Genomic DNA, 27,228 nt, shown 5'->3' with positions numbered 1-27,228 from the left:
TTCTTCTTCTTCTTCTTCTTCTTCTCCTTCTTCTTCTTCTTCTTCTTCTTCTCCTTCTTCTTCTTCTTCTACCTCTTCTTCTTTTTCTGCACCTCCTTTTTTTTTTTCTTCTTCTTCTTCTTCTTCTTCTTCCATTTCTTCTTCTTATACTTTCTCTGTCTTCTTCTTCTCTTGTTCTTGCTTGCCTCTTGCTCTTGATTTTGGAGAAATTATTCATCTCTAATTCTTGCTTGATAGTGAGACTTCAATAATAGTGATTGATGATTAAGACTGTAGTGAATACATTTCATGCGAATGTGCAATAATTCATTAATTTACTTATTCAATATCGGGGACCGAGCTTCGCTCTGGAGTACAAACGCATAAAAAAATTATTACGAAAGAAGAAATCATGATAACATTAATAACATTCATACAGAAATGTTCTATCTAAAATCAATAAATTGAGATTAATTCTCAGAGGAATGCAAAAATTTACCTCACAAAAGCCCAGTTGCACAAAAGTCGGTTAAATTTTAATCCTGATCAACTTCACGTGAACCAAATCAGAGAAGACCATTTCAAAAAGATGGATCCACTGGAAATAATCAGGATTGAAAATAGCCCGGCTTTTTTGCAACCGGCACTAAGTACCTGATTGAATGATTACAATATTTCAACAGCTGAGTCTCCTACTACCGTACTCTTTTTCCTCTACCTTCTTGTAGTTTCCCACCTCGTCCTCGCACTTTCCTTCTTCTACTCATCTCCTTTTTCCTTCCTCTGTCCTTCTTCCTCCTCATCCACTTTTACCTCTCCTTTCTGTTCTCCTGCAACTCTTTTTCCTCTACCCTCTCTCTTCCTCATTCCATCCTTCCTTCTCCACATCTTCCTATCTCCTCTCTTTCTACTACTCTCCTTTTCCCTCATTCTACCCATCCTTCTCCACATCCTCCTTTCTGCTACTCTCTTTTTCTCTACTCTCCTTCTTAAACTCCCTTCCTTACTGTATCGTCCTTACTCAATATCTCCTTCTCCCACTATTTCTTCTCCTTTCCTTCTTCCTCATCCTACGAATGCCTCAAGGGTCACTTTTCTCCTTATCTACTCTCCTTCTTTCTCCTATCCTCTCCTCCTTCCCTTCTTCCCGATGCCGCGAATGCCTGAAGGGTCACTCCACCTTAGTGCACGCAAACAACTTCCACCCATTAAAACTGCCCATTCGAAAAACAGCTGCACCTGATTTGACTCTGACTATAAATAGGGCTTTGATTGAAGGCCCATCTACAGTCTTCTGCCTTTACACTGCACGCAAGACAGCTCTCATCATTCTAAAATGGCCGCTTTTAAGTCTCTGGTGAGTCTAAAAAACTATTTTTCTACCAATTTCTTCCATAAGTTTGTCCCAAAAACATAACTAAACTTATTCTCTTTAAACTTAAACTTATATTCAAACATAACTGAAACTAAATTTTTTCTCAAGAAATCCTATTGAACATAACACCTCTTCAATATAATGTCTCCCCCGTCTTTCGGAGGAGACTATAACCGTCGGTCCCGACTACCTAAAAGTAGTCATCTCTCATCATCACTCTTCTCACTCATCACTTACGCACAAGTCTAAGAGCTTATGTGGGCATCACCCTCAGTATTATTATTATTATTATTATTCCATGTTTGTAAAATTGCTATAACCTTTTGTTAATCGTCAACCAATGTACAAGACTGAACCAATCCTGAACCTTCGTCCAATAGGCCTATAATGTGGTCCACCTTATAATAACAGTGGAGAAAGATAGGGGAACAACGTTGCCGATCCTCTGTCTTGTCAATGCCTTCTATAAACGGTAGCTGATAAACGTTTATTAATGTAATATTAAGTCGTATTATTCTCGTTTAAAATAACCAATTATATTCTATTAAGCAAGAAATTATATTCTTCGATAATTCCATAATGAATTTTCATAATTAGGATGAGATATTTTGTTAATTATTTATCAATTCTACATTGTTAAAAGACGATCTGGTAACAGAGCAAAGCGAGAAAGAGATAGCGCTTTCCGCTTTGTTGAATGATAGACAAGGAGAGCAATACCATTGCTAATTCAACACTGTCATTATAACGTGGACCTCACTATTGTACTCAAACGTTTGATACATTCATTCCAATCCTTCATTAATAATTAAATAATTAATAAATTCATTCCAATTCAAAACTAATAAAGTCTTGCAACATATCATACCGATGTGATTCACAGTAAAATCTTGCTCTATTTATTAATTCCATCAGTTAAAATTGAAAATTTCACTTTAACATGTTCAATGAGCCAATTTTCTTTGTGAATAACCAACTAATATCATATTTTTACTATTTTTATATCTACTCAATTAGGCTCATATTCTTGAAAATATGTTACCATAATCACATTAATTGGAAGTTTTTTTTTTTTATTGCGCTGTTCAATTTCGTATGTATTTTTTCTTAATTTGTTCACTTTGAAAGCTCCTCTGTAGTTTCAAAAAACGCCTAAAACTTTCCACACCCAACGACAACCATCCACATTTATATAACTCTCCACCCTGGGTAGAAAAAACCCTGTATACATTACCCTTGGATATTTATATAATTTCCACCCTTATTTTCTACCCCTTATCCCACCTAACATTATATAAATATCCATGGCTACTGTCCCTGGATATTTATATAATTCCTACCCTTATTTTCCACCCTTATCTCACAAAACACCCCCCTGACACTTAACCGTTTGTGCCATCACTTTATGCAAATTAATTTCATTCCACAAATGGACTTCGCCATCAAATATTAGATTACTGCCGGGTTTATTACCCTATATATATAAGCCTAGTGGACGTGACGTCATCTTTAATAGGCCTAGTGACATCCACTCCAGTCAGTATTAGTTAAATGGGTAGTATTGGTGTTATTATTAACAAAACTCTGACAGTTCAAAGAAAATATTGCTAGAAAGGGACTCAGTTTGTACTGTGTAATCATTTTTTATATATAACACCAAGGCCTCTCATTTAACAAATTCTGACAATTTCAAGTGAATATCACCAAAGTGGAATTAACTTTATACTGTGTCAGGATTCCTTGTAGATAGCAACAACGCTTTTCATTCAATCATAGCTGCCATTTTGAAGTGGAAATGACTATAGCAGAAGGGTTTAAGGTAGCATCTCTATTGTTAGATGGTCTCTGGAGTTTGCAGTATAATTGAAAACTTTTATTGTTCATAAAAGTGACTATCTAAGTTATTATCTAACCCATTCTAGGATTATATGAAGGTATATTTCAGTGTATTTACCTATTTACACATAGGAGCTACGTCTGAACTAATAGACTGATTACCTTGAAATTTTGCATATCGATTCTTAATTTACCGAAAATGGCTAATTCTAAAATTTTTATCGTTCATAAAAGTAAATACTCTACATTATTATCTCACACATGATATATACTTCAGTGTATTTATATAGGAGTTATGTGCAATTCACGAATGACGCATCATCACGTCTGAACTACTGGACTGATTAACATGAAATTTTGCATATAGAATCTTAATTTACCGAGAATGGCTAATTCTAAAATTTCTATCTTTCATAAAAGTAAATACTCTACATTATTATCTCACACATGATATATACTTCAGTGTATTCACATGTGAGATATGTGCAATTCACGAATGTCGCATCATCACGTCTGAACTACTGGACTGATTAACTTGAAATTTTGCATATAGATTCTTAATTCACCGAGAATGGCTGATTCTAAAATTTTTATCGTTCATAAAAGTAAATACTCTACATTCTATCTCACACATGATATATACTTCAGTGTATTTACATATAGTGAGGTCCACGTTATAATGACAGTATTTGATTAACTTTGGTGTTGCTACCCTCGCCTAACATTAGACAAAGCAGGTAGTACTATCCTTTTCCAGCTCCAAAACGACGCCAATTATGTTTTTGACTATGTAGATATATAATTAATTGAGGCAGAGAATAGGCAACAATATTCTCCTATCTTTATCCACTGTCATTATAACGTGGACCTCACTATAGGATTTATGTGCAATTCACGAATGACGCATCATCACGTCTGAACTACTTGACTGATTAACTTGAAATTTTGCAAATAAATTCTTAATTTACCGAGAATGGTTATGGACCTATTATGAATTCTTCATGATTTCAGTAGGTCAAGTTTTCAGTTTGTCAAGTTTTTAATTGGACCCTTGCGGAGCACGGGTCACCTGCTGGTACGAAATATATACTAGCATAGAGAAACAATAGCATAAGTAGATATCCCATGGTATAGGGCGTTTATGTCGCAACTTTTACTGTTATCTCAAGCCGATAGCTCATGTAATTCTTTCCCGTAAAGCTGTGTGACACTGGTAGTCTCTCATATTGTGCTGTTCATACACTCTCACCCCAACAAAACAGTAAAATTCGACAATAATTAACAGTAATCGGCTTGAGATAACAGTAGAAGTTGCGACATAAACATCCTATACCATGGGATATCTACTTTTGCTATTGTTTCTCTATGATGCTAGTCTGTAGCTCCTCCAAAATCTAGTGATAAATAGATATATCTCAGTGTACTCTCATAGGATCATGTACACCGGTATTTAGTCCCTCACTATCTTGAGATGAATATATTATCTACTTTAGTGTATTTACATTAGAGCTGTTATTTTATACATAGGTATAAATGCATGTGATACTCTGAGAAACGTCTTGGAATTGGGAGAAGAAATTTTCATTTTAATCATAACGGCTGTATATATAGTATATGACTGTGACACTAGATAGAACAGGCTTCTATGTGAACAGACAGACAGACAAAACATATTATTTATTTTTAAAAATATGTATATCTCCATAGCTCCATAGCTTACCGTGGTTATTGAATTTGGTTAAACTGTTTTTTTGGCATACCTGTATTCGTCTCACCATAATTGACCGAGCGAAGTGAGGTCTAAGATTCAAGTCTACGGTTTGGCATTTCTCTTAATGTTTAAATGTTTATATGTTGCGCATTAACGGCGAAGCGCGGTAATAGATTTCCATGAAATTTGACAGGTATGTTCCTTTTTTAATTGCGCGTCGAAGTATATACCAGGTTTTTAGAAATTTTGCATTTCAAGGATAATATAAAAGGAAAAAGGAGCCTCCTTTATAAGCCAATATGAGAGTAAAAATCAGACTATAGAATTATTCATCATAAATCAGCTGACAAGTGATTACACAGATGTGTGGAGAAGCCAGTCTATTGCTGTATTTCCATAAGGACTATAGTTTCAATCAGGTACTTGTGGATGAGAATACTGCGTGAGGTCTACTGTTCACAGAACCACTAATACATAGGCGCCGACTTGTCAAAATTATTGGGGGGGCCCTAACCGGGTGGTCCGCCAACCCCCCCCCCCCAACAAATTTTTTTAAATTTATAAGGCCTAGAAATGCTTTATTTAACTACTGGTATAAAATATTTTTCAAAAAGTCAAATTTATGGAAGAAAAAAGCTTACTTCTTTCTATTTATTAAAAATACAGAGAGTATGAAGAATAAATTACTGTATTTAACCCAATATGTATATATACATATTGATTGGTTGGCCAATGTCCCTAAATCATGGACCAATTTTGAATTTATAAGACCTAAAACGCTGTATTTAATTATGCAGTATAAAGAATATAGGCAGAAACAAATCACATTTTACTCTTTCACACTAAAATAAAATAAAAATGAGCAAAATTAATGAACTAAAAATAGCATAAAGAATATCTAATATTACTCGAAAAGCCAAATTTTCAGAAGATAAAAAGCCTAGGTCTACTTACTTAAAATACAGAGAGTATGAAGAATAAAATAATTACTGTATTTAATTCAGTTTAACTTACATACATATCCATTGATTGGCCAATGTCCTTCTCCTTATACCATTGAAAAAGTATGCCTTCTGAGTTCATTGCTGCTTATAAACTCGTTCATCACCGTGCTCAAGTGAACTTCGTCCAGGACATCACGGTGGGCGTGAAGGACTGCTAAATTGTTCAGCCGTTTCTGTCCCATTGTTGATCTCAGATACGTCTTCAGTCGACGGAGTGCACTAAAAGAGCGTTCTGCCGTTGCCGACGAAATTGGCACTACTTGAAGAAGCTTGATCACTTTAACCACTTCTGACAGCATTTTTTTAATGGCTGGCTCTTGTGAAAGATATTTCCTTACATCACGCATTGATTTCATTTTTAAATTATTTTGCCTATTAATATCGGCTAACATGTTTAGATGTATTTGCAACCTTTCAACATCCAGGTCATTTTTAAAAAAATCTTTCGACTGTTCGAAACTTGAACCTTCTTCGTTCGCCACTAACACACTCAAAAACTCTTTTTCGACCGCAACGAGCCGCGACAAGCCCGTGGACTCAAAGCGTTCTTTGATGCAAGATCGCACCGTTTCACACACCTCGATGTAGAGAGCTTTGAAGTAGTCCTTTGGGGTGTTGAAGTTATGTGGTGAGCTGGCTCCGTCGTTTTCATATCTATTTGGAACGCGCCGTTTCCTTGGAATCACAGGCTCTTCTACTTGTGAAAATTTGTTTTTTAAGCACGACTTCCAAAACTCCTCAAAGCCATCTCGCTTATCATCTAAAATGCTAATCAATCCTTTAAACATGCCTTCCACTTCAGTTACACTTAGATGAGGGCTCTGAATGTTTTCGTTAACTTCTTCTACTACGTTCATTACATGGCAATATAAATTCAAAAATAAATAAGTCCTGAACAGTATCATAGATTCAAGAAAACCCGCACATTTATAACCTGCTTCAGTTTTGTCTGTTGAGGAAAATATCTCAAAAAACTGTAGGAGATCTTCATAGTTTTTCAAAATCCTCTGTATACTTGAAGCTCGCATTGTCCATCGGGTCGGGCAAAGTGGTCGAAGATTGGCTTGATCATTTTCACTTTCGAGGCGTATGTTTCTAAATAAATTGATTCTTTTGTTAGATTCCTTAACTGTATTTATTAGATCTTTGGCTAAGGCCATAACATCCCTCATGCATGGGAGGCAAGAAAGGCTGTCCTGCACTGCTAAGTTCAAACTATGGGCTGTACAGTGCACGTAGTGTGCCTGGGGCTGAATATCCAAAAGTAACTTTTGCAGGCCTTTAAATCTTCCTCTCATGTTTGCCGCTCCATCATAGCACTGTCCTCTCAATTTTTCAATAGGTAAATTAAGCCGCGCAAAAATGTCCTTAACAATTTTGAAAAGAGTTTGTGCTTCGGTATTAGGAGTCTCATATAAACCAATAAAGTCTTCATTGATTATTAAATCGTCACTTACAGTTCGAACACAAAATGACACTTGCTCATGAATCGATATATCACTTGTTTCGTCCACAATAATTGAAAAGTGTTCACTATTCTTGATTTTATCTAGCACTGAGCGCACAACAGATTTGCCCAATATATCAATTATCTCATTTTGAACGTCATGTGAGATCCATTTATACCCAGAACGCCCCAACCAGTCTTTTAACTCAGGAACGTCTTTTTTCCTAAGTTCTAGCAATTGCAAAAAATTTGAGTTAATATCTTCATGTCCTCTTATGGCCAAACCTTGCCGGCAAAGGTACTTAACTGTTGTAAAAATAATTTCAAGAGCCAAACGGGCTTTCTTCATGTCACTGTTCAATTGATCATTTAATTGAGCGGCTACACTTGGTTTTGCTAAAGATGAAAGTTTTAAAACTCCTTCCTTATGCACAGACGTATTTTCATGAGTACGAAATTTGTCCAATCCCTTTTTCCAGTTAGAAAAACCAACAGTAGTAAACGCATCTTCTTTCTTGGTAGTCAATTGGAGAAGGCCCTTGGCCTCTGCCTCTTTGCAGGTCTGACAAAAAACTTTATCCATTGTTGCGTCATATTGTAACCATTTATATTTAGTCACCAAGACTTCTGGAACGATCTTCCTCCAATAGGCTTGTCATTAGGTTTTGTATTTTGCTGTGAAAAGCTCACGCCTGATGTTGAAGCAGTTGTTTCGACATTTGCCGGGGTTGCAGTGTCAATGCGAGGCTTCTTAGTGATGAATTTATCCATTATAGGCTACAAAAAAAATCACTAATGCAGAAGCCGACAAAATAAACACTTACTCTAAAAACACTACATACTGTGCACAATTCTAACAATTGCAGCCCTAACAACACGTCAACACATGAAATTAGGTTATACGCGAACGCGACCGTGTCATAACTCACTTGACAAGCAAGAAGCAACTAGCCAACTATCACAACTACACAACACAAGACAGACTAGAATGCAGTGTGTCCAGCCCGGGAAAAATTAAGTACTAATTATCAAAATATCCCTCGCAAAATGTACTACGGCTGGACACACTGCTAGAGTGAGTGCAGGAGCAGTGGCGCAATTTTTGGCATGAGTGTGCGGGGAGGGGTGGGTTGTTTGACTTACCGGGTCGTCGCCCTCTACGCCTTCTAGACAATAACAATAACAAGTAGACAATAACAATAACAGTGGTTCGCGTCGCAGCACAGTTCCAAATTGTTTTACAGTATGTATTACATACAGTACTCTTCCTTTCATTCTCCTTCATCTGTCTCTCTCACTCATACTTCTTCCCTGTATCTCTTCTCTCTCTTTCTCTTTGGCTCGAAATCTCGTGCAAGGTGAAGGTCACAGCGAGAGAAAAGTGAACGTTTGAGGTCATTCACCTCCAAACACCGCTGCTTCACTATAATAACAGCTAGCTCAACTATAGTTAGCATCTCTATATAGCTAGATCCACACTATAATATACTGTATTTTATGGCATTATATAAGCGGACCGCAAACAAACTGAATTGAAACTATCATCATCATCATCATCATCATCATCATCATCATCAACATCATCATCATCATCATCATCATCATCATCATCATCATCTTAGTCAAATCAAGTTTCGCCCACACCTATGTTTCCATTCTCAACACTATATTTCTCACGCGAACTTTTTCAATTTTTGAGACTTCTTCTTCCTTTTTATGAAATTTGTTTGTTTCTTTTTTTGAAATTCATTTCAATTCACTTCTAAGCAATCTTCTTCTAATTCTTGACTTTGTTCAGTTCTTCTTCTTTTTCTTGTTCAACCACTACTGTACTCTCCACTTTCTTTCATTTCTTCTTCTTCTTCTTCTTCTTCTTCTTCTTCTTCTTCCTGTTCTTCCTCTTTTCCTTCTTCTTCTTCTTCACCTTCTTCTTCTTCACCTTCTTCTTCTCCTACTACTTCATCTTCACCATCTCTTCCCAGACTTCATCCTATCTCATTTTCTTCCACTTTCCGTTCTTTTTCTTCTTCTTCTTCTTTTTCTTCTCCTTTCTCTTCTTATCACTTATTTTCCCTTACTTCCTATACGTTTTCTTTTTTCCAAATACTCCTTTCTCTTTTTTCTCATTTCCTTCCTGACCTGTTATCATCATTGCTCAATTTTTGTAGATCTCTCTCTCCCTCTTTCATGAGATACATCTTCCTCCATCACTCATTTAAACTGTTTAAGCCTGTTGCACAAAAGCCGGTCAAGTTTTAATCGTGATTAGTCGCAAGAGAACCAATCAGAAAAGGCTTTTTTGGTAAGACGGCTTGGCTTATTCGATTGGTTCTCGTGGAATTAATCACGATTATAATTTTACCGGCTTTTGTGCTCAATAATATTATTGTAACTCTTGTATTCATTCCATCTATATTTCAGATCATCCTCGCCGTCGTGGCAGCCTGCATGGCCGCTGAAGAGTCCGAGAGGACAAAGAAGGACGTTGTTGCCGCTTACCCCGCTGGTGAGTAATTATTTAAAATTATTCAAGCTCGGTTGCACAAAAGCCTGTTCAGTTTAGTTCCCCCCGTAATCAAATGCCACAAGAACCATTCAGAAAAAATGTTCTGTTCAAAAAGAGCCTTCTCTGATTGGTTCTCGTGAGACTAATCACGATTCAGATGGAAATTACAGGAATATTTCATTAATTCAAATGAATAAATAATATTATGGATAAATGATCATTATTAAACGGAAATCCTAATTAAATGCATTTAATTTAATTTGGATTTTCGTTCAACAATAAATGTTCAATCATGATAACAATTCAATATGCTTTCGTGCACCCAATAATCAAGAATATAAATTTTTTTTTTTTAATCACATTACTATTGCTATCTAGTCTTGAGACTAATGAGCAAATTTTATCAAACCTAATTTACTAATTGTATATAATATGGACTACAGTGAAACTCTCTTTAGAATAAAAATATGAATAATGTAAAATAATGTCAACTACTCGTATATCTATCACATTTAAGTACTCAGAAACCAAAAATCAGTACATTCACCTCTGTTCTATGTCTCACTAATCTGATATTCTCCTCTGTTTCTCTCAATAATCCAATATTTTCTCTTGTTTCATCTCAATAATTCAATGCTTTATTCCTCTCTTAACAACCTCTAATCTCACCCACAAAACACAGCAACCCCAATTAAATGTATACACAATTTTATTTAGTCTTTTTCCAATAATTGAATATTTTCTCCTGTTTTATGTCAATAATCCAATACTTTATTCCTCATTCAATCACCTCAAATATCGGATAGAAATTACTGAGTTATTGCAATTATTCAAATGCCAATCAATCAATAATAATTATTAGAGAAAACCCAAATTAAATGCTAATAACAATTAATTCATTAGCATTTGAATAATTGCAATATCTGAGTAATTTCCATGTGTAGACTGGCTGGCCGCTATGGCTTTATATGAAATGAACGCTGCTATCAAGAGATTGTCAGTTTGGTGTAAGGGTAACCATTCCTGACCGCCAATTGGGAGGTACTGGGTTCGATTCCCGGACTGACAACTAATTTTTGAATTGTAGCGCTCATCGAATTTCCATCTAGCTGTTTACCCTGTTGTCAATGTCTGCAGTAGCAGAAGTCTTCGGGTGAATTACAGCATTTGATTTGGACTTTCGTATAATAATTATCATCTCAAATATCATTTACAAAACTAAGAAACCAATATTTATACTTATACAACATTTTCTTCAGTTTTATCTCGATAATCCAATACTTTCTCATGCTTTATTCATTTATTGGAAAGAGCTAACAATACAATAGTCAGAGAAGAAAAAACATGCTATTGCACAAAACTTCTTCATTTTCATAAATTTTCTTCATTTTACTATTTATCTCATTAATCCAATACTTTCTTCTGTTTCATCTTAACTCATGAAGTGATAAACATAACCTATTTTCCGACAATTTCTATCCAAATTTGGGAAAGGAACAGTTTTGGCATTCAAGTCATTTGTTCTGTTGAACCTAACCTTTCCCATTCATTCAAAGTTGAGAATGATATTGTTTCCATCAATGTATTGATTGATTGATTGATTGAGTACTTTATTTATGACATTACAATATATACTGGCTTATACACTTATATACAATAGCTTACAATACAGCAAAATTATAGATGATTTTACATAATATAGACTAAGAAAATAATTATTGAACTGTATATGATGAAAAAGAAATTTGTAATATTATAACTATAGATAGGCTAATTATATTGTTATACATCTACATAAATTGGCGGAGCTTTGGACATATCAATGTCTTTCCATTCTCTGGAAAGAACATTAAAAATATCCTTCCCACTAACTCTCTACCAAAATAAAATGTATAAATGAATAATATTATTTTAGAATAGAAGATCGATCTCTCAATGCTCTCTTTCCAGCATTTCTTTTAAAAATTAAAAGCCTTTATACAATTCGAACATAATAATAATCATGACATTCGTATTTTTGAGCATTATGTTTTTGGAAGAGTTAACTTTGTGTTCTAAATCTAAGAACAGTGAAATATAATTATTAACATGTTCGAATTGTTCAAAGACTTTTAAATAATCTTTAATTTTCTACTGTTCCACCTCAATAATCCAATATTTGCTATCTTTTTCCACAGGTTATGGATACGGTGCCCACCCCTACTCCGCTTACTCTGGAGCTTACCCCTACTCTGCCTACCCCTACTCGGCCTACTCAGCTGTTCCTGCCTACTCTGCCTACTCAGCTGTTCCAGCTGTGCCAGCTGTGCCAGCTGTTTCAGCCTACTCAGCTGCCTACCCGTATGCGGCTTACCCAAAGGCTTATTCAGCCTATCCCGCTGCGTATTCAACTGTGCACGCCAAGGCTTACCCAGGCTATGCTTACTCCGGTGTGTACCCCGCATATTCTAGCTATGTTGCCCCTGTTGTAGTCTAGGATAGCCTTAAAAATCAATGACATTCCCTTCAAGAAGTTTCCCTTCAGAAGCCTTAAGATTTGGTTGAGTTCCCCTTGAGATGAGTTTCAAGTTTTTCTGGAACCATTTCTGAGTTATGTCTTCTACAATCCAGTTGCTAAAATGAAACCTCATCAAGTCCCCTCTAGAAGAGTTCAGAAACTCCTGAGTTTCCTTGAGAAGCCTAAAGATTTGGTTGAGTTTCCCTTGAGATGAGTTTCAAGTTTTTCTGGAACCATTTCTGAGTTGTCCCCTACAATCCAGTTGCTAGAATAAGACCTCATCATTTATGGTGGAATACTTTGTCATGTAACAGTTTACATGTAGAGGATGACTCTGAGTGTAATTCAATTTTTGAGGAGATGTATAGTCTAACATACATTTCAAGGAGACTCTAGTCTTAGCTCATGATAATTTCCTCCATCATCAAAGATACATGATAAGGTCTTATTTTGTGATTTGTTAGGCTCTTCCCAATTGATGTGGTAAGTTCTTATCATTTGAAAAAGTTAAATTTGAATTTCGAGAAAACATGCAGTGCATCATTGCAAGTATTCAATGTTTGTAAAACTTGAAAATTTCTGGGTCAAATAAAAATTGTTTGATTTCCTTGTCTAAATTCAATGCAATAAACTGTTTTATTCATATACATTGTTGTTGTAATCTCATTTACCTCGTTTGTTTTCCCTAATATTAGATAATAATGATACTAGAGTCAATTATAGTGTATATTGAATGAGAATAGCATGAATATCCAAAACATGTGATAAAATAATTCAAGAAGGGTAGAGAGATTTGTATTTCTATATTAAACTAGCTTACCCGGCGAACTTCGTACCGCCAAGACGTCAATGTATCTCATGTCACACTTCACTATATTTGGTGAATCATGAAATTTATCTGACAATCAATATTTTCATTTACATCTCAATACTTTCTATGTGCTTAAAGATGCAGCATTTATTATTCCGAAAACATATTCTTCTCAATCAATTGGTAGTAATATCTATCAGTAAAGTGTTGAATTAAAAGAAAAAATAGATAGGTTGAATCAGTGTTTCAAAGATGGATTGTTTTCATACAGTAGTTGTTGATTGTCAATACATGGCCCAGGGAATATGCGATGTACGATGAATTACACAGAATTCCATATTCTTTTCATCTCCCATTTTAGGATGAATATAATCTATGCTAAATTAAAAAAAAAAGGAAATAAGTCTGTCATTCTTCAATGAATGCAATATGAACAACTCTCTTTTATGAGGTGAATAATCTCTTTCCAACATTTTCCAGTTTCTCAATGATAGGGGAGTGATAATTATTTGTTTAGGTGTTCTATGGATCGATTATCTTTAGCTAGTACCAATCACACACTAACTACACTAACTTCAACTCCAAACAACCGTTTAAATACCAGTTAACCAGTACATAATTTATCACTGGGTGACGCTTTAATTATATACAGCTGGTAACTTTAGATGCCATGATCACACAACATGATCTTGAATCATGGTAATGTTTCCGTTCTTTGCTGGGCGCTAGGCCGAAACTTTTGAAAACATAGGTCTTTAAAATGGATTGATAAATAATTTTTATCAGCCCCCCTATTAAAATTTCTGGTCAGAAACCATCGTCAATATTCACACAACATGTTAACATATCCTGTACAACATATCATACCATATCAAATGTTACTTCATACAAATCATAAATGCTAATCATACATATCATATGTTAACATATCATACCATGTTATGGTTAACATATCCTCAAAGTTTCATGCCGTTCTGTCAAGTAGTTTTCGAGTCTATAGGGAACAAACAAACTAACAAACACAGATTCATTTTCATATATTAAATGATTATAATACTAATGATGATAAATCCAGAGAGTTTTAAGGTACCGTATCTATAGTGAGGTCTACGTTATAATGTCAGTATTTGATTAACATCAGTGTTGCTATCCTTGTCTATCAATACACAAAGCAGATGGTGCTATTCTTTTGTAGCTCTGCAACGTTGCCAGTTTATTAACGTACATATAATTAACATAATAGATTCAAGATTCATGATTTCTTTATTGCAGAAAACATTTATACAAATGCATAGCATCGTCATAGATTAAACATGGTAAATAAAAGTATTTAGGCTACATTCATAGAAATAAAAATACAAACACAAGCATACAAACATCAAACAAAATACCCTCAAATTAGAAACTCCTCTTTTCTACATGGAAATATTTCTATTAACATCTTTTTATGGCTCTTTTGAAGTTACCAACTTCTAGCTCTTTTAAATGTGCAGGAAGCTTATTATAAGCTCTTAAAACAGAACTCCTTAAAACAGTTCAATGTATTTGCATAGTTGCACTGGTTCAATCTAAATTACAGAATTTCACTATTAGGTCATTGAAAAACATACTTTTTATTATTGATTATTTTCTACAAGAATGAACAGTTAATATCAGAAAAACCGGTATGAGATAACTTCTATAGAAGGCAGTGGCAAGGCAGAGTACAGGCTATGCTGTTCCTCTACCTTTCTCCACTGCCATTATAACGTGGACCTCACTATAATTTTAATACTTTTTATGCTCCATTTCAAGTGGATGACACAGTATCTGCATTAACTTATCAGTGTCAATTTATTTAGGAGTATCAGCGTAAAGAGGTAATAGCTACATAGAAACCCTTTCTAATAACATACGATATTCGTTTCGAGAGTAACGAGAGTATTTGATAACTGTTATCAGAGTATTCATGAACAGATATCCACAGTATTAGTTTGTGGAAGGAATAACAGAATGAGGTTTGTGAAACATGATTAGGAACTGTATCAGAAAAAGGAGATTAGTGTAGATATAATAATCTATATAATACTATGATATAATTAAGGAATGAACTGGCTTATACAAGTACGAGATACGAGATTTACGAATGACGCATCATCACGTCCCAACTACTCAACTGATTAACTTCAAATTTTGCATGTTGATTTTCAAATTACCAGAGATGGTTAAAGGTCTATTTAAAATTTGTCAAGATCTCGGTAGGTGAAGTTTTCAGTTCATGAAGTTTTCAATTGAACACTCACGGAGTATGATTAACCTGCTAGTTAGAAAATAAAATGAAGTTTGAAAAGAGTACATTGGTTTCTTTATTCTTACATTGATATTTCACAATACAAATTTGTAAATGGTATACAAGATTACAGTAAATTTGAAGCTTTCAAGTTTTTACAGTCAATTTGAATCTAGTTTTCAAAATTCAGAAATGTAACAAAAATAGTTTTTAGCAATGGCATTTCACAGTGTATATTACGTGGTCATTTCAAGAAGATCTCCCATTCCAAATAGTCCAGATATTCAGATAGTCCAGACATTCCAGATATTAGTTTGTGATAGGAACAACAGAATAAGGTCTATGAATCATGACTATGAGCTGTAAAAGAAAAGGAGAATATTGTTGATATAATCCATAATACTATGATGATAATTAAGGAAAGAATAGTTGACGAAAGATTATAGAGGGAAAAGTTTGGAACACAATTTTCAACTCCACAGCTTTTTCAAGGATAGTTTGAGGATTAAAATTTCAAAAGTCCTCACCTCCGCACCTATCAAAAGATTTCCCATTCCAGATAGAATAAGAGCCGTGAAAAATATCAACTCTAGAGCCTGGATCGGAGCTTAAAAAATTAACTCCAAATTGGAGAGACTCGAGTTGAATAATAGGCATGACTAAATCGAATAACTCCAAGTGTCAGTTCCGTCCAGATTGCTTGTTAAGATAAACTTTTGATTAAGTTATATGCAAAATCATATACTTCATATATACATTCACAAATCACAATACAGATATACTTGAACTGACATGTATATAAATTATTGTATAGAGATATACTGTGAAATAGGAGTACATTATTCATTTTCACACAAGAAAAATTTGGTGTGGTACACTCACACAACTTTCCTTGCTCATTGAACTGTAAGCCCCGTTCTTAAACTTGAATAATTTAGGGAAATAACATAATGCCGATTGGCGGCAACATAATTATTTGAAACTACGATCAGACTTCTGTATATATGTATATATAATTGTTTTCAGAGTACTTTTTCCTTTGTGTAAGTTGTGAAATTCAATGACTTCTTTTAAAAGTCGTCAAAACAGCTGTTCTACAGATGAAATATCTCGACTTTGTGTTCTTTTTATGAACTGCTCTACCTACCTACCTACCTCATGCACGAGAAGGTGGTTACAAAGTCCATTTCTCAAGGATGGGGTGGACCCCCCATTAGTTTCCCAGAAAGAAGACTCATGCCAGTTGATAGAGCTGATAAATAACTATACAGGGTATGAATTTGAAAAAAATCGGTCATTTTTGAGAAAATCGTGAAAAACATGGTTTGTAAGTAATTATCCGCCGTTTTTCTCAAGAATATAACGGAGCTCCTGCAATTTTCTCAGAAATGAGACTCATGTCAGTTGATGGGGCTTATGAATAGCTATCTATGGTATAAATTTGAAGAAAATCGTTGAAGCCGTTTTCGAGAAAACCGTGAAAAACATGGTTTTTAGTCATTATCCGCCATTTTTCTCAAGAATATTACGGAGCTCCTGGAATTTTCTCAGAAATAAGACTCATGTCAGTTGATAGGGCTCATAAATAGGGCTCATAAATCCATGGTATAAATTTGAAGAAAATCGTTAGAGCCGTTTTCGAGAAAAACGTGAAAAACATGGGTTTTTAGTAATTATCCGCCATTTTTCCCGCCATCTTGAATTGAATTTTATTGAATTTCTTGTTGTCGGATCCTTATGGTATAAGGACCTTAAGTTTAAAATTTCAAGTCAATCGGTTAATTAGGAATGGAGTTATCGTGTTCACAGACATACACACATATACACACATACACACACACACACAGACCAACACCCAAAAATCATGTTTTTGGACTCAGGGGACCTTGAAACGTATAGAAAACTTGAAATTAGGGTACCTTAATTTTTTTTGGATAGCAATACTTTCCTTACCTATGGTAATAGGGCAAGGAAAGTAAAAGACGAGAAGTATATAGTGAGGCTCAAGCTACGTATGATGGCAGTGGAGAAAGATAGGAGGACAGAGTTGCCGTTTCTCTTCTTTGTCTTCTAAAGAGGATAGCCGATACCTGCATATCTGATGTTATATGATTAACTGTTCATTGGACTAATGAATAATATTTTATTCGTCAAGAACCATTGTTAATCGAATATTGCCATTATATCGTGGACCTCACTATATTATAATATGCTGTATGCAATAATAGCATACTATAGCTATAATATAGCCTACTTTGTGTTACAATATAGGCGATTTTCAGCTACATAGTAAGCTTTAAAAAAGCTTATCTTTTTAGTGAGATAAAATTATTTTATAATTATTATTTTATAAATTATTTTAATAATTATTCTATAATATAGACTAGCAGATATCCGTGCTCCAAAAGTGTCTAATAATTGGAAACTTGACAACCTGAAAACCTGACGTACTGGAATATTGAAGATTTTAAGCAGGTCTATAAGAATCCTCAGTAAATCAAGAATCTATATGCAAAATTACAAGTTAATAAGTTGAGTAGTTGAGACGTGATGATGCGTCATTCGTGAATTTCCTATCCCCTACATGTATGAGCCAATTCTTGCCTATATTATATTGAAGACTAGCCGTCAGGCTCACTTCGCTCGCCATATCCGTCTGGCAAGGGGGCTCCGCCCCCTGGCTCCCCGACTGGATCGTCCAGGAATGAGATCAGCGGGCTCGCATCGCTCACCTGCATTTTTCATTTGAGCATGCTTCATTCCATCAGAAAGTCAAAGTACTGAGAAAACGCAGAAAAGCTGAGAAAAACGCTGATTTTGGGCGTATCTTTGATGAAATATTAAAGTCATCTCATCACAACTACCTAAACCTCTGTCTAAAATTTGAACATTTTCTGCCTATTACTTGATGAAAGAACTGAGAAAACGCAAAAAAACGCTAATTTTGGGCGTATCTTTGGCGTTATTTCAAATTCGTACTAACACAACATTATTACACCCTAGCTTAGCTTCTGTACTAAATTTGAATAATTACTGTTCATTTGTTCTCGATAAATCAGAGAAAAGCAAAAAACCGCTGGATAAACTCTAATTTTGGGCGTATCTTTGACGTTATTGCAAATTCCTTCTAACAAAACATTATTACACCCTAGCTGAGCTTCTGTAGTAAATTTGAACATTTTCTGTTCATTTTTTCTCGATAAAGGCGCTGGGAAAATGCAGATTTTGGGCGTGTCTTTGGAAATTTTTCCAAAATCCGTTCTTAGTGCGCCTCTAAAGGGCCAACTGAACATACCTACCAAATTTGAACGTTTTTGGTCCGGTTGATTTTTAGTTCTGCGAATGAGTGAGTGAGTGAGTCAGTCAGTCAGTGAGTGAGTGCCATTTCGCTTTAATATAATATATATATGATACAATATATATGATGCATGACAAATTGTATATTATGATATATGATATAGTCCTCGTTGTAACATGTGAAAGGTTATACTTCTCTCTGATAGTGATCGATAATTCAAAATCAAAGGTGTTTCAATTATTTTTTGCAACGAAGATCATCTTATCTAAGTTACACATTTTTGGGCGTAGCCTGTTCTCCATATAGGGCATGTTTCACTTCTCGTCTTAGAGATTGCCTGTAAGACTTGTCTTAGATTTTATCATCGTTTTGAAAACCTGGCAGAAAGATAAAATGAGAGAAAAAAATGTGAGAGGTGTCTTCATGGTTTATAGCCAGTGATGCGTGAATTCTAACTCTGGGTATATTATAGTACTTGTTGGGCAAAGTTTAAATGCTGTCATCTATCCTGAATTCTTCTTCTTCTTCTTCTTCTTCTTCTTCTTCTTCTTTTTCTTTTTCTTTTCCTTCTTCTTTTTCTTCTTCTTCCAGCTTCTTCTTCCCCTCTTCTCCCTCTTCGTCTTCTTTTCCCTCTTAATAAACATAATACAATTTTTAAATATTGGAAAAAAAATCATATGTAACACATGAAACTGTGATATTTCACGGATGATAATTATTCACAAGTTCTCCTCCTTCTTCTTCTTCCTTTTCTTCTTCTTCTTCTTCTTCTTCTTCCTTTTCTTCTTCTTCTTCTTCTTCTTCTTCTTCCTTTTCTTCTTCTTCTTCTTCTTCTTCTTCTTCTTCTTCTTCTTCTTCTTCTTCCAGCTTCTTCTTCCCCCTCTTCTCCCTCTTCGTCTTCTTTTCCCTCTTAATAAACATAATACAATTTTTAAATATTGGAAAAAATATCATATGTAACACATGAAACTGTGATATTTCACGGATGATAATTATTCACAAGTTCTCCTCCTTCTTCTTCTTCTTCTTCTTCTTCTTCTTCTTCTTCTTCTTCTTCTTCTTCTTCTTCTTCTTCTTCATCATTCACTTGTCTCCTCTTCTTTATTCGCTTGTTTTCATGCTTTTCATTTCTCTCCTTATTCTCCATTTCTTTTTTCGAACGTCCTTCTTTTCCAACTCTTCTATTTCTCTTCCTGGGTTTCGTTGTTGTTCTCCTTCTTCTTCTTCTTCTTCTTCTTCTTCTTCTTCTCTTCTTCTTCTTCTTCTTCTTCTTCTTCTTCTTCTTCTTCTTCTTCTTCTTCTTCTTCTTCATCATCTTCATCTTCACATTCTTTCTCATCTTTCTCTGCTCATTTTGTGCATCAGATCTCCATCATCTTATGTTTTAAAGAAGATTTTCTGCAAAAGCAGAGTTGTTTGAGCAAACTTCTTTGATTCAGAATAGGCATACACTTTGAGTTTGAAAGAGTCCACTTGGTGTCAAGCTTGAACCAAATTTGTATAGCTGGTGAACTGAATCAAATCAAGCTATGATTTCATTCAAGGAATCTATAATACTCGTATCTAGATAATAATGTGTTATAGATTCCCAGGCTCGATCTATTTCAATGTGACTTTCAATCTAATTTTATAAGACAATGGCAGCTCCAGTACTACTCTACGGTAGTGAATCGTGGATAACATCAAAGCCACTTGAGAGTAAAGTGCAGGCAGCTGAGATGAGATTTCTTCGCAGAACTAAGGGCTGTGACAGAAGAGATCACATCAGGAATGAGGATATAGGAGAGAGCTGAATATCTTCTGCCTGAATGAGAGAGTTGCATCTTATCGTCAGCAATGGAAAGAGCGTGTGGAACGAATGTCAGCTGATAGGCTTCCTCACAGAATTTTCAAGTATGAACCGGTAGGCAAAAGAGACATAGGCAGGCCACGAAAAAGATGGCAATGATCATTATATTTATTATAAAATAAAAACAGTAGATTGTAGTGATGCTTATGATGATAAGGTTAGATTATATTGATGTTATTGATTCATAAATTTTACTAATTTTTTAAAATTCTTTTCACAAGCTGAATGTGAGTCGGAACAGGCAACAGCCTAATCCCTGTTTGAAAGAAGAAGAAGAAGACTATCAATCTAAACGATTTGTTTTATTGTAAACGTGAATGAAAGATGGAGATTATGTGTAGTTGAACTGTTACAACACAGTTCAATGATACGTTTTTTTAAACTCTTATGAATTAACTCCCTAAATAATACAAGTCAAGAGAAAAAATCTGGTGTGGCGCACTCACACAACTTTCCTTGCCGTTATGAAAATTGATCACCTGACGCTAGTGTTCCCGCGCATCTCAAGTCTACTATTCAAAGATTTGAGCCAGCAGGCTGGTGACAGGGCAATAACGCTGGAGACAAACGAGGTCTGCTATCTCTTCATAGTGGATCATTCAATAGAATCAACAGTTGCCAACAGTTTGCAATTGGATAATCACATTTTCGCGAATTTCGAGCTTATTTTCAATTTCAGGTGAAAATGTTACTGAACATTAATTGTAGAGATTCTCATGTTCAATTTTCTTCACTCAAAAGTTTTTGTTTAAATTGTATTTGAAGCCTGATAATTGAGAATCTAAAATCAAACTTTGCGTAGATGAGGCGGAGCTCCTGAGAGTTTTATTGATATGGGACTTGTGGCAGTTGATAGAGCTTATCAATGACTACTTCAGGTATAACTTCGATCAAAATCGTTGAAGCCGTTCTCGAGAAAATCGCGAAAAACCCTGTTTTTGACAACATTTTTGCCATTTTAGCCGCCATCTTGAATTGCATTTGATCGAAATTGTTCGTGTCAGATCCTTATATTGTAAGGACCTTACGTTCCAAATTTCAAGTCATTCCGTTAATTGGGAGATGAGATATCGTGTACACAGACGCACAAACACTCACACACACACACACACACACACACACACACACACACACACACACACACACACACACACACACACACCACACATACATACAGACCAATTCCCAAAAAACCAAAAACCACTTTTTTAGACTCAGAGGACCTTGAATCGTATAGAAATTTAGAAATTGAGGTACCTTAATCTTTTTGGAAAGTAATACTTTCCTTACCTATGGTAATAGGGCAAGAAAAGTAAAAAATCGTTGTTACTATAATGTGTGGTACGATATGAATATTATCATGAATTCCATCTTCTGTCTTCAAAAGTCAATTGCAATGATAACTTGTAATGAGTTCTTCAAATGTTCTTAAAGAGGTTCTCTAAAGCTGCGTACACATATTCGTGCTTCCAACCCGCACCGAGCACGCTTCTCCCTCGTACTGCCCTCGTACCGCCCTCGTACCACCATCGAACCACAGTCGCACCGCCCACGCACCCATCATGAACGTTACGGAAGATGTTAGATCTTCTCGCGTTCCCCGGTCGAACCACTGTTGCTCGCTGTCGATCATCAATCGCTCTGCTGGAGTGACGTTCGGTTGCGGAGCAGAGCGACAGTCTGTACGCACCTTAAGAGTTCTTTAATAGGTAACAACAATGAAGGAAAAATTATTCTCAATGAATGTGTATACTAGTTTCTTTTCAACATAATCAAAATTACTTAGCGCTCAGGTCTGTATACAGCTACAGATTAGGCTCATCTGTATTCTTCCTATTCATCTATTTATAGACTACCTATTCATCTTTTGATTTAGACACAGTTCACACAATAATGAGAGGTACCAACAAATTCAACCCAAACTATTTCACCCTCTCGAATTATGATTTTTTTTATGAGAATGATACCCACATGGGTTCTAGACTTGTGCCTGGGTAATAAGACGGATTATGTTGAGAGATGACTGGACCTAAAGTGAAGTCCACGTTATAATGGCAGTAGAGAAAGATAGCAGAACAACATTGCCGAACCTCTGTCTAATCAATGCCTTCCATAGACGGTAGCTGATACAGGTTTATTGATGTAATATCAATTGCTCATCCTCGTTTAAAATAATCAATTATATTTTATCATGCAAGGAATAATTTTTTCAATAATTTTATGATGAATTTACATAATCGAGATGAAATATTTTGTTAATTAATTATCAATTCTACATTGTTAGAAGACGATCTGACAACAGAGCAAAGAAGGAGAGAGATAGCGCTATCCGCTTTGTTAAATGTTGGACAAGGATAGCAATACCATTGCTAATAAAACACTGCCATTATAACGTGGACCTCATTATACAGCATTAGATGGGGGATTTAGTTCAGGACTAATGTCATCTATATATATATAAAAGCGAAATGGCACTCACTCACTGACTGACTGACTCACTCACTCACTCACTCACTCACTCACTCACTCACTCGCAGAACTAAAAATCTACCGGACCAAAAACGTTCAAATTTGGTAGGTATGTTCAGTTGGCCCTTTAGAGGCGCACTAAGAAATCTCTTGGCAATATTTCAACTCTAAGGGTTGTTTTTAAGGGTTTAAAGTTCGTCTTTTAGCATGTATATTCTTCTTCTCCCAATATCTTAATTATAATTGAAATTTTCATATCATATGTTACTATAGAACTATAATCTAGATAGAGTATCTCTTCGAAACAGTTGTTAACTGGCAACTAAATTAATAATTTTGTCAGGTTGGCATTAAGTTGAGTTGACTTTGTTAGGTTGGCACCAAGTTGAAGATTTAAATGCATTTATCGCGGAAAAATTGATTGGGCACTGCTACTTCAATCCTGGGAATATTATATTACTAGCAGTCAGGCTCGCTTCGCTCGCCATATCCGTTTACTAGCAGTCAGGCTCGCTTCGCTCGCCATATCCATTCAGCCAGCCGTTTAGTCTGGACCCCCGACTGGATTGTCCTAACATATGATAAAAATGCCCAAATGAAAAATGCAGGCGAGCGAAGCGAGTCGGCTGATCTCATTCTTGGACGATCCAGTCGGGGGTCCAGGGGGCGGAGCCCCCTAGCTAGACGGATATGGCGAGCGAAGCGAGCCTGACGGCTAGTGTCATTATATATATGTCATCAAATTTCTGATTGGAATCGATTAAGAATGTTCTCCCAATATTATCTTGTTTTCACATTACAAAGTTTTCAAATTTCATCTCGTCATTCCACGAATTAAGTTCCAAAAAAGTTTTATCCTTTTATACTTATTGAAATTTGATTAATGTATTTTCTTATCATCTATCAATCTCGACTATATTCTGCTCAACAATGAACTTTATTCAAATTATGTATGCAATATATTTTGAGATGAAGGTCATATCACATTGTTTATGGGCACACCATATTGAATGCTATCTCCAATCTAGCTCGCATAAAGCTCACCGGCCTGGAAACAAGTTTGACTATCATTACTGATCTTCCTCTTCTTCTTCTTCTTCTTCTTCTTCGTCTTCTTCTTCTTCTTCTTCTTCTTCTTCTTCTTCTTCTTTTCTTCTTCTTCTTCTCTTCTTCTTCTTCTTCTTCTTCTTCTTCTTCTTCTTCCTTCTTCTTCTTCTTCTCTTCTCTTCTTCTTCTTCTTCTTCTTCTTCTCTTCTTCTTCTTCTCTTCTTCTTCTTCTTCTTCTTCTTCTCTTCTTCTTCTTCTTTTCTTCTTCTTCTTCTTCTTCTTCTTCTTCTTCTTCTTCTTCTTCTTCTTCTTCTTCTTCTTCTTCTTCTTCTTCTTCTTTTCTTCTTCTTCTTCTTCTTCTTCTCTTCTTCTTCTCTTCTTCTTCTTCTCTCTTCTTCTCTCTTCTTCTTCTTCTTCTTCTTCTTCTTCTTCTCTTCTTCTTCTTCTTCTTCTTCTTCTTCTTCTTCTTCTTCTTCTCCTTTTTCTCCTCCTTTTCTCCTCCTTTTTCTTCATCTTCATATTCTTTCTCATCTTTATCTGTTATGGTTGCACCCAAGGAATCTATAATACTATCTATAGATAATAATGTACTGTAGAATCCTATAGTGAGGTCCACGTTATAATGGCAGTGAAGAAAGATAGTGGAAAACGTTGCCTCATCTGTGTCTTCACAATGCCTTCTATAGACGGTAGCTGATACAGGTTTATTGATGTAATATTAACTGTTCATTCTCCTTTGAAATAATCAATTATATTTCATCAAGAAAGAAATCATATTTTTCAATTATTATTATTATTAAACGAAAATCCAAATCAAATGCTGCAAATCACCCCGAAGACCTCTGCTACTGCAAATATTGACAACAGGGTAAATAGCTAGATGGAAATTCGATGAGCGCTACTATTCAGAAATTATTTGCCAGCCCGGGAATCGAACCCGGTACCTCCTAATTGCTAGTCAGGAATGCTTACCCTTACACCAAACTAACAATCTCTGGATAGCAGCGCTCATTTAATACGAAGCCATAGTGGCCAGCCAGTCTACAGATGGATATTACTGAGATATTACAATTTTTTAAATGCTAATGGATTAATAGTTATTAGCATTTAATTTGGATTTACTTTAATAATTATTATTAATTCATTAGCATTTGCATAATTGCAATAACTCAGTAATCTCCATCCGATATTTGAGGTGATTGAATTAGGAATAAAGTATTGGATTATTGACATAAAACAGGAGAAAATATTCAATTATTGAAAATTATATTGAATATTCAATTATTATTATTATTAAATGCTGTAATTCACCCCGAATACTTCTGGTATAAGATATTTTTCAATAATTTTATAATAAATTTTCATAATTGAGATGAGATATTTGTCAATTGACTATCAGTTCTACATTTTTAAAAGACGATCTGGCAACAGAGCAAAGAGGGAGAGTGAGATTTTTTAACTTCTTCTTCATCCTCTTCTCCTCCTTCTCCTTCTTATTCTTCTTCTCGTTCTGTTTCATGTCATAACAAGCAGCAGTAACTTTCCACCGGTGGGTCATACGATCTCCTTCTTCCTCCAATCTCATCTCAGAGGGGAATCACCTCTGATGGTTTGCACTCAAGATCAAGGACATCAAGCACCTCCTCACTACTCCTCACTCCTCCTCCTCTCCTCCTCCTCCTCCTCCTTAGGAGGAGGCTACACAGACCCCTGTCTTCTGACACAAGCGACCCCCCCCTAACCACCAAAGAGTAGGGACTACGCCCCATTGGCTGGCTCATCCTGTATTACTATCGTACGACGTTGTCGCCCCTGCAAAAATAAAGCACCTGAATTGAAATTCGTAAAACAAAAAAAGAAGTGAAAATTTCAAACAAGCCAACCATCTGTTGTCTGTAGTAGTCAGGTTCACTTTAATCTGTCAGTATTCCTACATTTGAAACCAAAGAGCTTACCATCCAAACAATGTTCACTATTTGGAGTGAATCCGAGTATTTAATGTGCAGAAGAATGGAGAGGAGACAGAAATCTTGATGAAAATGAGAGAAAAAAAAGAATTTGCCAATCACATCAAGCTGTGGACTGAAGGATACGGTGGGTGGGGAAAAGAGTGGAGATGTAGAAAATGAGAGGCAGATAGAGAAAGAGAAAGAGAGAAAGAGTGTTTGATAGAGAGAGAGAGAGAGAGAGAGATTGATTGGTTGATTGAGTACTTTATTTATGTAGATTACAATATATACTGGCTTATACACTTCTATACAATAGCTTACAATAAAGCAAAATTATTTTGTGAAAGAGAGATACAAAATTATTAGAGAGAGAGTGAGATTGTTAGAGGGTGATAGAAATTGCAAAATATGAAAAGTTGACAACCACCTGATTTTGAACTGAAGAGTTCAGAGTTGAGAAGGATGGAGAAGAAGGCATTGAGAGAAGCAGGAGTAAAAAGGAGAGGTAAAGAAAAGGGATGAGAAGAGAGTGAGAGTAGAAGAAATGAAGAAGAAGAAGAAGAGGAAAAAGAAGGAGAAGAAGGAGAACAACAACAAAAACCAGGAAGAGGAGTAGAAGAGTTGGGAAAGAAGGACGTTTGACAAAAAGAAATGGAGAAGAAGGAGAGAAATGATAAGGATCAAAACAAGCAAATGAAGAAAAACAATGCAAGGAGAAGAACAATAAGTGAATAAAGGAGGAGAAGTTGGAAGGGGAGAAGGAAGAACAAGATGAGAAGAGTACAAGAAGGAGGAGAAGAATGTGAAAAATAAGGAAAAATAGAAGAAATGTGAAGAAGAGGAACGGAGAGAAAAGTAATGGAAAAGAAGAGAATAATATTATGGAGAAGAATATGAAGAAAATGAGAGAAAAAAGTAGAAGAAGAAGAAGAAGAAGAAGAAGAAGAAAAGCGAAAGCAAAGAGAGGAGACGTAGAACTAGGAGAAGAAGGAGAAGAGAGGAAGCAGAAGAAGAAGAAGAAGAAAAGAGAAAACAGTGAGAGGAGACGTAGAACTGGGAGAAGTAGGAGAAGAGATGAAGCTTGAAAAGAAGAGGAATAAGAAGATAAGTGGAAAGAAGATTTGGAAGAATACGAAGAGAAAGAGGGCTAAAATGTACAGAGAGGTAGAAGAAGTGGAAGA

The 27,228-nt window shown here is 35.4% G+C and overlaps 2 protein-coding genes across 2 annotated transcripts in view; one reads left to right on the top strand and one right to left on the bottom strand.

Moving 5' to 3' along the window:
- LOC111046719 (ras-related protein Rap-2b-like) overlaps positions 1-27,228 on the bottom strand; it is a 435,025-nt gene that overhangs the window by 131,430 nt on the left and 276,367 nt on the right.
- Positions 1,146-13,002, top strand: LOC111046980 (protein transport protein SEC31-like). Its single transcript, XM_022332636.2, has 3 exons — positions 1,146-1,336; positions 9,774-9,858; positions 12,036-13,002. The coding sequence occupies exons 1-3, from the start codon at positions 1,316-1,318 to the stop codon at positions 12,332-12,334; spliced, it is 405 nt and encodes a 134-aa protein (XP_022188328.2). The 5' UTR covers positions 1,146-1,315; the 3' UTR covers positions 12,335-13,002.

Source organism: Nilaparvata lugens, chromosome 10 (genome assembly GCF_014356525.2).
Source record: "Nilaparvata lugens isolate BPH chromosome 10, ASM1435652v1, whole genome shotgun sequence".
NCBI lineage: Eukaryota > Metazoa > Arthropoda > Insecta > Hemiptera > Delphacidae > Nilaparvata > Nilaparvata lugens.
Note: the sequence above shows the minus strand (reverse complement) of the source record. Positions and strands in the feature narration are given on the sequence as shown.

Coding starts and splice junctions, on each gene's coding strand:
- LOC111046980 (XM_022332636.2), top strand. CDS start 1,316: ATGGCCGCTTTTAAGTCTCTG. Junction 1,337..9,773: donor TGGCCGCTTTTAAGTCTCTG/GTGAGTCTAAAA, acceptor TCTATATTTCAG/ATCATCCTCGCCGTCGTGGC. Junction 9,859..12,035: donor TGTTGCCGCTTACCCCGCTG/GTGAGTAATTAT, acceptor CTTTTTCCACAG/GTTATGGATACGGTGCCCAC.